Below are 14,485 nucleotides of genomic sequence, written 5' to 3' on the forward strand. Positions count from 1 at the left end.
ACTAAATTACATTTTAAAATATATTGAAATAGAAAAGTTATTTTTAAATTGTACAGTTTTACTGTATGCTTGATCAGATGTAGCCTTTTCTGTGTATTCTTAAAGACTATGGGTCAGATTTACTAAACAGGGCAAATTAGCATGAAAGCCTATTCCAAAAAAGCGCTGACGAGAGTGGAAAGTCCTGCGTGTGATTTACTGATGACGCACACATTAAAGATCACAGACGCAGCCGGATCATTTCCGTTATGACCAACGCAATCTACCAAGAGCAGCGCAAATTACCATCTGTTTTAAGACATGCATTTTTTGGATGTTAAATATTGGCGCGAATACCAGTAAATTGACTAGCGCAAAACCTTGTTGTGTCTGAAAGGGAAACTCCAACAAATGCATATGCAATAAGTTCAGCCGCAAAAAAACCTGTATTTACGACTTTTACGAGCAAATTTTTCACTGCGTGTCTTTAGTAAATCTTGACGGTAGTTTTTTTTAATGCCAAAAGAGGGTTTGCGCTGGCCATTAAATAGAGTAAAAATGTGCTAACATTAGCCAAAAATCAGTTTGAGTTATTCAGTGTTTTAAGCAAAATAGACAAATATAAAGTCTAATCATGTGTCCAGAAATTACAGTTTCAGCCAATAATTTTCCTTGGCACTATGCTGAACCTAAGACGGCTTCTGTGATTAATGACTTCAATTTTGTTCTATTCCTCTAACAAAACCATTTTCCACTATGAATATAGAGTATTATAATTATGAACCTTTATGGACCGTTTATTGTAACTTTAGAGCAATATAAATCACCATTTACTTTAATTATAAGTTAAAGAACAGCTTGGTTAATATGCATAACATATCTTTTTTGTGTGTGTTTCATGGAAGAAAGAAAATAATGACATGAGGGTGAGTAATGATGGCTGAATTTCCATCTTTGGGTGAAAATGGCGGTACGTACCCATGAGGAGTGCTCCTTCATCTGGTGCTGGTTGCTATGAGGGCCGCTGGCATGACCACGCCAGAAACAGCTCTGACAAAGCTGGTAGCCATGGCACTGCTGGCAGCGGTACCGAAAACCCATCATGCTCTCACTCCGGCAATACGAACACTCCACTGGATGGAAGACTGTGGGACACCAGCACAAAGGCTTTCAGGCATTTACAAACCTTGTTTTAGTCATATTTTGTGAGTTAGGTGTCCAGACGTAGTGGGCGATGGGAAATAAGTCATTAAAAACCCACATACAATCTCACAACCCTCCAAATCGCAGCACGTACCATTCTCTACATTAGCGAGTCGGTGCATGAGAGGTAGCCATACAAGGTACTGCGGGGGAGGATCTGCCATCAACACATCCAAAAACGTATTCAGCAAGATCTTCTTCTGGCAAAGCACAGATAAGACACTCTCAGCGAAAGCCTCCAAGACTTCCAGACAGGTTGAATGAGATCCCGATCATTTTAAAGGGACTCTAGCTGTTATTTGAAGCAGATAAGTGTACTCACCTGCTGAGGGAAGCATGTTCTCACAGAGTGCTCGGTGTAGCCAAACGAAGGCCCCTCGAACACTGCCGTGGGAAGCTTCAGCACTTCCCTCAGGAACTGGTCAAATTTGGCATAGACCATCACCCCATTGGAGTCTGATATTTGGGAAAATATATCTGAAAGAGAAAGAAGTGAGGTCCCACTTTATATTAAGTGGCTTTAAGTACTTACATTGAAACTTATAATTTGATACAATGGACTTATTGTGTACATACATGTTTTTACGTTGTACTTATATTTTGAATATACCTGGATGTAATTACAGCTGTAATTGATTTATGTAATTACATTTGTAATTACACTGTTGACCCTTCCCTTACACCTTAACCCACCCTTAAACCGACCCATACCACCACACCTGACCCTAAACTTACCCGTATCACACACACCTGACCCTAACCTTACCCGTATCACACACACCTGACCCTAACCTTGCCCGTATCACACACACCTGATCCTAACCTTACCCGTATCACACACACCTGACCCAAACCTTACCAGTATCACACACACCTGACCCTAACCTTGCCCGTATCACACACACCTGATCCTAACCTTACCCGTATCACACACACCTGACCCTAACCTTACCCGTATCACACACACCTGACCCTAACCTTACCCGTATCACACACACCTGACCCTAACCTTACCCGTATCACACACACCTGACCCAAACATTACCCGTATCACACACACCTGACCCTAACCTTACCCGTATCACACACACCTGACCCTAACCTTACCAGTATCACACACACCTGACCCTAACCTTACCCGTATCACACACACCTGACCCTAACCTTACCCGTATCACACACGCCTGACCCTAACCTTACCTGTATCACACACCTGACCCTAACCTTACCCGTATCACACACACCTGACCCTAACCTTACCCGTATCACACACACCTGACCCTAACCTTACCCGTATCACACACACCTGACCCTAACCTTACCTGTATCACACACCTGACCCTAACCTTACCCGTATCACACACACCTGACCCTAACCTTACCTGTATCACACACACCTGACCCTAACCTTACCAGTATCACACACACCTGACCCTAACCTTACCCGTATCACACACACCTAACCTTAACCTTACCAGTATCACACACACCTGACCCTAACCTTACCCGTATCACACACACCTGACCCTAACCTTACCCGTATCACACACACCTGACCCTAACCTTACCCGTATCACACACACCTGACCCTAACCTTACCCGTATCACACACACCTGACCCTAACCTTACCCGTATCACACACACCTGACCCTAACCTTACCCGTATCACACACACCTAACCTTAACCTTACCAGTATCACACACACCTGACCCTAACCTTACCCGTATCACACACACCTGACCCTAACCTTACCCATATCACACACACCTGACCCTAACCTTACCCGTATCACACACACCTAACCTTAACCTTACCAGTATCACACACACCTGACCCTAACCTTACCCGTATCACACACACCTAACCTTAACCTTACCCGTATCACACACACCTGACCCTAACCTTACCCGTATCACACACACCTGACCCTAACCTTACCTGTATCACACACACCTGACCCTAACCTTACCCGTATCACACACACCTGACCCTAACCTTACCCGTATCACACACACCTGACCCTAACCTTACCCGTATCACACACACCTGACCCTAACCTTACCCGTATCACACACACCTGACCCTAACCTTACCCGTATCACACACACCTGACCCTAACCTTACCCGTATCACACACACCTGACCCTAACCTTACCCGTATCACACACACCTGACCCTAACCTTACCCGTATCACACACACCTGACCCTAACCTTACCCATATCACACCTCAACAGCAGCACAAGTGGTTTACAATACAACATCAACACAATAAGTACTTTGTAATTAATAATAATACTTAATTAATAATTAAGTAAAAAATAATACTTAAAGCCACTTAATATAAAGTGGGACCAGGCGTGATTTTAAGTTATGCTATGTTGTGGATAAATATTTATAGCCATTAATAATAAAAAAAAAATCCAAAAAGTCCATTAAAGTGAAAACTTGTTTGGGGAAAATGCATTATTATTTCACACTAAAAATGTCCAAGATAATATAATATGATGAAACATCACTTTTTGGACTGGTGTGATTTCATCAAACAATGTACACCATTTTGAACATATACAGTTAAAATAACCTTGTGGGATGAAAATTAATCTTTTTTATTTTGCATTAGTGATAAGATGCCTTTTAATGAGTATTCAGCAAACATTTAAGGGGTTAATTCACCCAAATATCATCATTTAAGTTCCAGACCAAACCTGTATGAGTTTTTTTCTTCTGCTTAAAACAAAAGAAAATATTTTGAAGAATGTCAGTAATCAAACAGTTGATGGGCCCATTTACCTTCCATTGTATTTTTTTCTCTCCATATTATGAAAGTCAATGGGGCCAATCAACTGTTTGGTTAACCATATTCTTCAAAATCTCTTCTTTTGTGTTCACCAGAATAAAGAAATTCATACGTGTTCTGGAACAACTTGAGGGTGAGTAAATGATGACAGACTATATTTATTTTAGGGTGAACTATCCCAAAATTCTTTTGGGAATTTCATTTCAGTTCAGTACACATCATGTACAAAAGAGGGAGCCAAACTCTCAGAAAAACGTCTAGCATAAGAGCCATTGTTTATAATTTTAAATTAAAAGTTTGTGTATATGCCCCCAAAATAGACTTATTTTATATCAAATCACATTTCATGAGCTTAGTCTATAAAATGGAGTAATACTGACAGTTTAGTAGAAAGAAATGTAACAATTTAATTACTTGAATACATTCAATGCTAATCAATAACATTTTGTACAGCATATGAACTCCAGAAAATATCCATAGTGTCTTTGTAAAATTATTACTGTTGAATAGCTGTATAAAAGGCATGATACTCACAACGTAATTTGTCCAGTATTTTACCGCCACACATTGTAGCTAGCATTGCCTTCATAGCAAACACTGTGAGTTTCCCATGGCCTTCACTGAAACACAAACAACACATTATCAGAAGACATTCTGTTCTAACAATTCAAAGCCATGGGGTTCTTTAAATTCCAATGTTTGGACTACACCAATCTTCATACTCTTTATATCTAATCTTTTTGAAAAATGTGTGCAGACAGGACATGTTTTTATTGTACCCTGCCAGGGGACTGCAGATTTAAATTAGCCTATGGCTAACTCTGGTACAATGCATCAAATGGTAACATTTATGTTTGAAATTGTACATGGTCCCTAATAAAAAATAAAAAACAACAACAAAAACATGTTAATAGTGTTAAAACAGGCCCACAACCCCACGGCCAAACACCTTATTAGTACTTTTCAGTCCAGTGTTGGGAAGTAAGTAGCCTAACTGATAATAGCAATGGTACAAACTTAACTACATTTTTCTGTAGATTAACAGCAGCTCTTTTTGTTTTTTGTTTAGCTTTTTCAGTTGCTAGCTACTTTTTCCAACAGCATGACAAAAAAGCTACATCGCGCGCACACAGCTTTATAACCAAGCAAGCTAAAATGTCCTCTAGCTGATTTGCAGTGTTGAAAAGTCTGATTCATTTCAGTGAATTGGTTGGTTTGAATGATTCATGTAAATGAACCGGTTCAAAAACGACTCACTAATTCATAATTCATGTCCATGCAGCAGCACTTTTTTGGCAAACATGACAATTTGTCAGTTTTTAACTTTTATTAGATGTTAGTTGTGCTTAGTGTAAATTTTAAATTGTATTTAAAATGTAATGCTGTCAACCCTAATTGAAATAATTTAATAACACTGTTAAATGTAATCTTGCAAATGTGAAAATGATTATCCAAATATCCACTTTTCATACTGTACATTATAATGTTGTGATCCCTAGATTTAGGCGTCAACTTGCACCATTTACAATGATTGATTTTTGATTTTAGTGTTTTATTTTTATTTATAGTAGAAAGCCCCTCACATGACATGAAGAGGACATAAAAACAAGATATTGTGCTGAACAAAAGTAAATGTGACCAGATCTTTTAAATTTTAACATACAACAAAGTAACATAATTAAGCTATCCACCTTTTGCAGCCTTCACGTCGGAAGCGTGTTAACGGTGCCTTAAAATAAAAAGAGAGCATATGCCTTGCAAACATTCACTCTTGTCACGATGCATATGACTCACAGTCCATCAGGTTTGGAGGGACATACTGCCACAAGGGACCCCCTGAGAGAAAAACAAATCTCCCTCACTGACAACACACCTGTCATAAGTGGCCACAATGAAGTTTAGCAGCAGGCCGATGGACTGCTCCACGTTTATCTGGTGGGTGGTGGGCAGCCGCTTATTGAGCTGGTAGAAGATGGAGGACAAAATAGTCTCCAGGCGTGACACATTAATCTCTGCGTTGTGGTCTAATGTGCTCAACCCATTGTCACGGAAAGCTTCGATCATGTTCCACACGTCCACCAAGTGAACTACGACAGGAAAAGTATACAAATGAGATGATCAAAAATAAGAATTTTGTTGTTTTTCCCATAGTAGAACAAATGCACTTGATATACAACCAAAATGACTTCATACATCACAAAATACATAAATATGGCATTTTAAAGTAAAGAGAACTTGTAAACGGGACTTACGGTTGCATCGCTTCTGAACAAATCGTAGCTTACATGCCGTCCTATATGTTGAGAGGCGAATTACATCAAAGTTTTGTGCCCCTGGTGAAAATTACATGCATCAGTTTTGTCACTTTCAGAAGTCTTTTGTTCAAATAAAAAATCTGACATTATTTACTCATCCGATTGTTGTTCCAAACTGTATGACTTTCCTTCTTCCATGGAACATAACAATAAAGTAAACAAGGATCCAGGCTGTCAAGCTCCAAAATGACAAAAATCCACCACCACTCACATTAGCCAATTCTTGGCAAAATTTTGTGGGCAAGCAAGCCAGTAGCTTCATGGGCAGTGCTGACATATATAGCATAACTGTGACTCTGGCAACCCACATTCAGCTCCCGGCTCGAGGTCCTTTTCCGATCCCGTACCCTTCTCTCCAGCCCGTACTCTCCTGTCTGATCTCTACACTGTCCTATCCAATAAAGGCATAAAAAAGGCAAAAGGGATATTTCACCCAAAAGTGAAAATTCATTACTCACCCTTTTGTCGTTTTTAAACCCGTAAGACTTTCGTTCACCTTCAGAGCACAAATGAAGATCTTTTAGATGAAATCTGAGAGCTTTCTGTCCCTCCATTGACAGCTACGCAACTACCACTTTGACGCTTCAAAAATTTTATAAAGAGATTGTTAAACTAATCCATATGAATTGAACAGTTTGGTCAAAATTTTCTGAAGAGACACAATCATTTTATATGATGAACCGAGGCTTTTATTCACATATAAACATTCATCAACTCACACATCAGTTGAGGTAAACAGAAGCTCAAGCATGTTCGCTTGACGTGCGAGAACCAATGAGGTTCATTCTCGTATTACGCAGCACGTTTGAGCTTCTGCGAGAACCAATGAGGTTAATTCTTGTGTTACGCAGCACGTTTGAGCTTCTGCGAGAACCAATGAGGTTCATTCTCGTGTTACGCAGCACGTTTGAGCTTCTGCGAGAACCAATGAGGTTTATTCTTGTGTTACGCAGCACGTTTGAGCTTCTGCGAGAACCAATGAGGTTCATTCTCATGTTACGCAGCACGTTTGAGCTTCAGCAAGAACCAATGAGGTTCATTCTCGTGTTACGCAGCACGTTTGAGCTTCAGCAAGAACCAATGAGGTTCATTCTCGTATTACGCAGCACGTTTGAGCTTCTGCGAGAACCAATGAGGTTCATTCTCATGTTACGCAGCACGTTTGAGCTTCTGCGAGAACCAATGAGGTTTATTCTAGTGTTACGCAGCACGTTTGAGCTTCTGCAAGAACCAATGAGGTTCATTCTTGTGTTACGCGGCACATTTGAGCTTCTGCAAGAACCAATGAGGTTCATTCTCGTGTTACGCAGCACGTTTGAGCTTCTGCGAGAACCAATGAGGTTTATTCTCGTGTTATACAGCACGTTTGAGCTTCTGCGAGAACCAATGAGGTTCATTCTCGTGTTACGCAGCACGTTTGAGCTTCTGCGAGAACCAATGAGGTTCATTCTCGTGTTATACAGCACGTTTGAGCTTCTGCAAGAACCAATGAGGTTCATTCTCGTGTTACGCATAACGTTTGAGCTTCTGCAAGAACCAATGAGGTTCATTCTCGTGCTACGCATCACGTTTGAGCTTCTGCAAGAACCAATGAGGTTCATTCTCGTGTTACGCAGCACGTTTGAGATTTTGCAAGAACCAATGAGGTTCATTCTCGTGTTACGCATCACGTTTGAGCTTCTGCGAGAACCAATGAGGTTCATTCTCGTGTTACGCATCACGTTTGAGCTTCAGCAAGAACCAATAAGGTTCATTCTTGTGTTACGCAGCACGTTTGAGCTTCTGCAAGAACCAATGAGGTTCATTCTCGTGTTACGCATCACGTTTGAGCTTCAGCAAGAACCAATAAGGTTCATTCTTGTGTTACGCAGCACGTTTGAGCTTCTGCAAGAACCAATGAGGTTTATTCTCGTGTTACGCATCACGTTTGAGCTTCTGCAAGAACCAATGAGGTTCATTCTCGTGTTACGCATCACGTTTGAGCTTCTGCAAGAACCAATGAGGTTCATTCTCGTGTTACGCAGCATGTTTGAGCTTCTGCAAGAACTAATGAGGTTCATTCTTGTGTTACGCATCACGTTTGAGCTTCAGCAAGAACCAATGAGGTTCATTCTCCTGTTACGCAGCACGTTTGAGCTTTTGTAAGAACCAATGAGGTTCATTCTTGTGTTACGCAGCACGTTTGAGCTTCAGCAAGAACCAATGAGGTTCATTCTCGTGTTACGCAGCACGTTTGAGATTCTGCAAGAACCAATGAGGTTCATTCTTGTGTTACGCAGCACGTTTGAGCTTCAGCAAGAACCAATGAGGTTCATTCTCGTGTTACGCAGCACGTTTGAGATTTTGTAAGAACCAATGAGGTTCATTCTTGTGTTACGCAGCACGTTTGAGCTTCAGCAAGAACCAATGAGGTTCATTCTCGTGTTACGCAGCACGTTTGAGCTTCAGCAAGAACCAATGAGGTTCATTCTCGTGTTACACAGCACGTTTGAGCTTCAGCAAGAACCAATGAGGTTCATTCTCGTGTTACGCAGCACGTTTGAGCTTCAGCAAGAACCAATGAGGTTCATTCTCGTGTTACACAGCACGTTTGAGCTTCAGCAAGAACCAATGAGGTTCATTCTCGTGTTACGCAGCACGTTTGAGCTTCAGCAAGAACCAATGAGGTTCATTCTCGTGTTACGCAGCACGTTTGAGCTTCAGCAAGAACCAATGAGGTTCATTCTCGTGTTACGCATCACGTTTGAGCTTCAGCAAGAACCAATGAGGTTCATTCTCGTGTTACGCATCATGTTTGAGCTCCAGCAAGAGGTTTGTTCTCAGGCGTCAAGCAGATTCGGTTGAACTTCTGTTTATGTTCACCGATCAATGTTTAAATGTGAATAAAAGCCTTAATTAAATCTGTTCATCATATAAAGTGATAGAGTCTCTTCAGAAAATATTGACTAAGCCCCTTTTAAAAGTGTCAAAGTCGTAGTTGCCCAGAGACTGTCTGGAGAGTTCAATGGAGGGACAGAAAGCTCTCAGATTTCATAAAAAGTATCTTCATTTTTGTTTCGAAGATGAAAGAAAGTCTTACTGGTGCGATTGCTCTGTGAACACTGCCATCCAAACCCTGGTGAGCACCAAACAAGCGGACCGAGACCCCTGAAAACATGGGTCTCCACTTGCAAGAATTTTATTTTTGGGAGATCTATCTTTTCAGAAATGTGTATTATATGATATGGACAAAAATACTCTCGTACTTTGTGAATATATACAGTAAAGCAGCTATGTAATATTTGTACTGCCTAGTTTTAATTTGTCCATCAACCTGGTTCTGGTGTTTTCTAAAATCAGTTTTCCCTTCCAACCAGAGACGCAGATTGTGCCAGTGTATTGCCCTGTGGCTGTGAAGGGTGAATAGGATTCGACAAGGCCTCTGTGTATGTGTGTGTGGTGGATTATGCAGGAAATGATGTTAACTCTGAAAGCAACTCACTCATCTCCATGAAGAGCTGTCTCTTCTCCACCATGGACTTGGTGCTTTTACTTCCCTCTTCAATCATTCTACACAACACAAAAAGTCCATTTAATACCACAGCTTAACCACAGCCACATTACGGACACGCTACTCACACTAACAACAAAAATCAAAAGATAGCATTTGAATATGTGTCTGTAAATATTTTAAATGTATTTCATAACTAATTTACAAAGAAATGTCAATACAGCTAAAAAGAAACAACAGCAATACAGCTATTCAATTAATAGTTTTAATCAAGGCTTTAAACAAATCTATATTCCTCATTCATATTCCTGTATCAACATTCCAATCAACCAATCAGCTCAAATTATTTGGCTTTTTACTAGCATGACAGTTTGCATATGAATTAAGTGTTATTGGTATTTATTGTTGAGCTAATTGTTTATTTAACCAACATTTAAGTCGTTATCTTTACTGCTTCGAAATACATGCTGTTAATTAAAACACTGTAGAATCATTTAGTTACTGTAAGAATAAAAGCAATACTATAGCAATAACACAAAATTATTTCATAACCACAGTGAAGCCTACGTGATGAATTAGGTTGTATGCACATGCCTTACAAAGCATGAATCTGTATCCAGATTTCAGAAGAATTATTTTGACATTTGTAATACAAAATGTTGAGGTGTCTCGTCTGCGAGCTGATATTCGCTATTGTAATGAAGATGTAACTTTTAATAAGCAGGGGAAATTCCTGGCTTTAAACAAATAACCATTTAAATGTTTAGGACGTTTGGGTTGTAAGAATATACAGGGAGATCTCAGATATAAAAACGCTGACTCTTTAGGTAATGTTTTCTCATTAAAATCAGATGATTTCCTAATAATTCAATAGAATGTGAGGGAATACAGTGGCTTCACTTTTTTTATGACGCCATGAGCAACCCAGCTCTCTATATAGATCAGTGGTTTGCATTTTCTGATAGGAATGTTGATCGGACAGGAACATGTTTTAACTTGGCAAAATCACGTTGACTGACTGGCTTTAGCAAACTCATGTATTTCTTCAGTCCATGGAAACTCCTGCACACTCTATTACTCACCTGTCAGGTTGGCTGGGACTCGGAGAAGTTGATGCAAAGGAACCAGGAAGCTCCTACATAAGGAAAAACATTTTGATGTTGACATCTGGGGAAATACCCCTCCCGCCAATCCAACCCACACACAGATACAAAAATAAACCCTGGAATAAATCCCCCGTTCACAAAAGGGCATTTGAGTTCTCTTGCTATATGCAAGTGCTGATTATGTATGACAATAGTGTCTGTACAGGCTGCATCCTGTGAGCTAATGAAACAAGAGCCACAGAGGAGCCACTTTAGTGACCGACAGAGAACACATCAGCAATGAAGGAAGAACTCTTACTATAATGACTGTGAAAAGGATTACTATATTATATTATATATTAGCATTTGCGGTGAATAAAAGTAATGTGCAGAGACAAGAACAACTTAATGACAGTGATTGTATATACAGTATATAATATTTAAGTAATATGCAGTTAAGTGGAAGGGATGTTTTTAAAAATTCAACGACTCAAAACTTGTGAATCATTTCAACAAAAACATTTGTTGTCATTCAGTGACGATTTCTACAGGTTACAATGTAAACAAGACCTTTTATAATTAAAAAGTGAGTATAATCTACAAAGAGAGTGTTTAAATATTCACGTTTCTAAAAGTTACAAAATGCAGATTTATTTCCCCAAAACTGCAGAGCAAAACTGAAATAATGCGAATCATTCAGTTCATCCACAATCAAGTTGATTCATAACTAAATGTTTTGTCCTGTTCAGCTGTAAGTCTTCAAAACAGCGACTGAATTTATTTTAGATCTATATAGTTTATATATAGTATATATTTATATACAGGGCTTTTTCAAAGTAATTAGCCACTCAGCATTTTCACATCGATACCATGGGGAAAAACTGCCATATAGATATTTTTAATATCATCTGATCATTTGGCAGCAGGTATATTAGGCTGCTGTCACTTTAAGACTCGACGCACAGATCTATTATACTGTAACACATGCGTTTTCTTTTTCAACTATTTATGCTTACGTAAAACATAACTGACTGTGTTTATGTGAATACTTGCCAAAAACGGCATTTTGACATTATTTTGTGTGTATTTGACTGTTTAAGCACAATACAGCGAAAAATAACTAAATTCAGTTCTGAGAGGCGGCTTTGTGCGACCACTTTGGGTGTGAGCACAAAATCTGCGGGAATGACTAAAATGATGCGCAAAGCGCACAATCCTACGACGAAATTCAAGCCCTCCAACACTAACAATGTTCATGCAGAGCAAATTAAACGAGTGAGTGAGGAGAGGCGGGTTTGTGTGTCAACTCGCTGTCAGAGAGATGAGAGCATGATAAAGCACAGATGGTATGTCTATTGTGCATAAAATGAGTATTGGAAACAACAATATAGGCTATTTTAGTATTGAAAAATCTATATTTTTTGACAACACTACATTTGCTATTGCTGTGATCTCATGTGAGTGACAGCCTGGTTGTCCCGCCCTCACGCCAGTAAACACATCATCAGAGAGAAAAGATGAAGGAAAGTTATTTTTGATTAAAGATAATGAGGGCATATGAATAATAAAATAATGATATGCACAGATAAATAATTTATAATATTACAATATTCCATTTAAAAAAAAAAATTCTCCATTTTGGTTTCATGTTAACTTTAGTGACAGGAAGGCAGTGGGAGAAACTTCAGTGAACCAAAGATCAGTCCAGTCAGCTGGAAGTGAACAAGATTCGTTCACTTAAAAGATTCGCTCAAATGAACCGATTCGTTCAAAAACACCACTAGAAAGCATTATGTCATTCCTGACCGTAAAAGACACTGCTGACGTTATGACTTCTGGCTTCAAATCATCCCGTCCGTTTTGCTGGTCTAATCGCATTTTGCGGTGCTACTACTGAGTGAGTGAATGTAAGGCCCAATGTAAAAGATAGAAGTAATAGGTACACCGCACCTCTACAATGACTCGAGCTTTGACGTGACTCAACGTGAGGATTTTTCATTAAACATCGGAAATACACTATGTACAAACACTCATAGCCCATTTAAAATAATAGCCATACACCCACAATGACAACGTCTAAGCATAATGCATACTGTCATATACATTTTTTTAACTCTGTATTGAATGTTAAATAAATAAGATGCTATCAGGTGCATGAATACATATAGATCCACAATGTGATATTGTGAGGATGCGTTTGGTCGTGTGCCCGGTTTGTATTTGCATCTGAATGTGAAAGAATCATAAGCGAGATGATCTTACCAGCGAGAGGAAATCACGCAGGTCGCGCGACCATCATCAGCATCTGATGAGAGCGATCAACGGTCTCGCGCTCGATTCCTGGCGTATCATCATCATCTTCATCATAGCTGTCTTTCGTTTCACTTTTTTTTTTTTTTTTTTAATATAGACTTACAATCACCGACCTAATAATACGCAATTTGGTAGCTCTGCGCTTCCCCATCGTCACATTTGTGCCGTGGTTACCGCTCGTTCCGTTTGATTCGGTTTTGTAGGAACTGCAGCACAAGCTGCGCGAGCGCTTCTCTGAGCATCAGCCAACAGCAGAGGACAGCAGAGCACTCCTGCCTTTCCCATTACTGGTGCATCACTATTGCTCTTCATATGCACGAGTATTACAAAGCCATTAGCCGACCGTTAGTTTTATGCAATGCTGTGCAATGTGCTTGCTCAAATATTGAGCAGCTCTGTATTCTGCATTTATGCTTATTATATCTACGTCAGACACATAAAGAAGATGTTTAAACATCTAAAGGGCCTTAATATAGTGCTAAACAAAACAGAATAAAAGTCCTCTAACCTAGGCATAAAAATTATGCTATGTTGGTGGAAAATATCGTAGGTACATTGTTGAAATCATAACAGTGTAAAAACTGTTCAGTTGACTTAACTTGCCTTGCCATAAAATTATTAAGCAAATAAACTTCATGTGTATTGAAAAAAAATAAGTTGTGAACTTGACAACACATAACCTATTTTTTTCCCAAATTATGCATGAAGTTTATTCCTTCTTAATTTTAAGGCAAAAGATTTCCTCACTTTTTTATCTTAAGTCAACTGATAATTTTTTACAGTGAATTTAGCCAATTATTAAAGGCATATTCTTTAAACTGCATGTGAAGCTTTTATGTAATGTTATGTTTTAATGACGTGCAATTTTGATGATGTTATATGGCTGGGTTTATAAAATGTATAGTTCCAATCCAGAGACCAGTTGCATAGATTTAGCCACTAAGATTGTGTCTTAAATAACTATTAGCCAACTAGCCGTTAACCAAGAGATAATCTGTCTAATTTGTCCAATTCAGATTAGATTGACCTTTTTATGTAACAGTCTTTGATCAGTTTTGTTCAGTCTTGAAGAATATTTTTAGATGACTATAACTTTTAAGATAGTCTAAGCAGACCTGACCACAGTAAATTCAGTGTTACATTGCTAAAAATCCAGAGCAACAGCTGGTCACCATTTCACATGGCACTTCATTAATTTGCTAATTAAAATAATATTTTAGTGAAAATTTGTGTTCTTAATATTTTTAACAATTACGTAGTAAATAAAAAATAAACAAAAATACCCCATCACTGCATTTG

The 14,485-nt window shown here is 39.0% G+C and overlaps 1 protein-coding gene across 7 annotated transcripts in view; it reads right to left on the reverse strand.

The window, feature by feature from the left end:
* The window catches only part of dtnbb (dystrobrevin, beta b), a 52,100-nt gene extending 38,678 nt beyond the window's left edge, over positions 1–13,422 (reverse strand). For 6 of the 7 annotated variants that reach the window (XM_077240086.1, XM_077240081.1, XM_077240080.1 and 3 more), the window contains exons 1-9: positions 13,136–13,422; positions 10,871–10,923; positions 9,780–9,847; positions 6,236–6,316; positions 5,857–6,070; positions 4,518–4,603; positions 1,505–1,659; positions 1,277–1,382; positions 958–1,124 (exon numbers count right to left, since the gene is read on the reverse strand). In XM_077240086.1, the coding sequence (XP_077096201.1) occupies positions 958–1,124; positions 1,277–1,382; positions 1,505–1,659; positions 4,518–4,603; positions 5,857–6,070; positions 6,236–6,316; positions 9,780–9,846 (876 nt within the window). In that variant the 5' untranslated portion in view covers position 9,847; positions 10,871–10,923; positions 13,136–13,422. The remainder of the gene's footprint in view (positions 1–957; positions 1,125–1,276; positions 1,383–1,504; positions 1,660–4,517; positions 4,604–5,856; positions 6,071–6,235; positions 6,317–9,779; positions 9,848–10,870; positions 10,924–13,135) is intronic. The other variant, XM_077240082.1, reaches the window with a different exon arrangement.
* Between the last annotated feature and the right edge of the window lie 1,063 nt (positions 13,423–14,485).

Source organism: Siphateles boraxobius, unplaced genomic scaffold (assembly GCF_051911475.1).
Source record: "Siphateles boraxobius isolate OS27281-9 unplaced genomic scaffold, OSU_SipBor_1 22, whole genome shotgun sequence".
Classification (NCBI taxonomy): domain Eukaryota; kingdom Metazoa; phylum Chordata; class Actinopteri; order Cypriniformes; family Leuciscidae; genus Siphateles; species Siphateles boraxobius.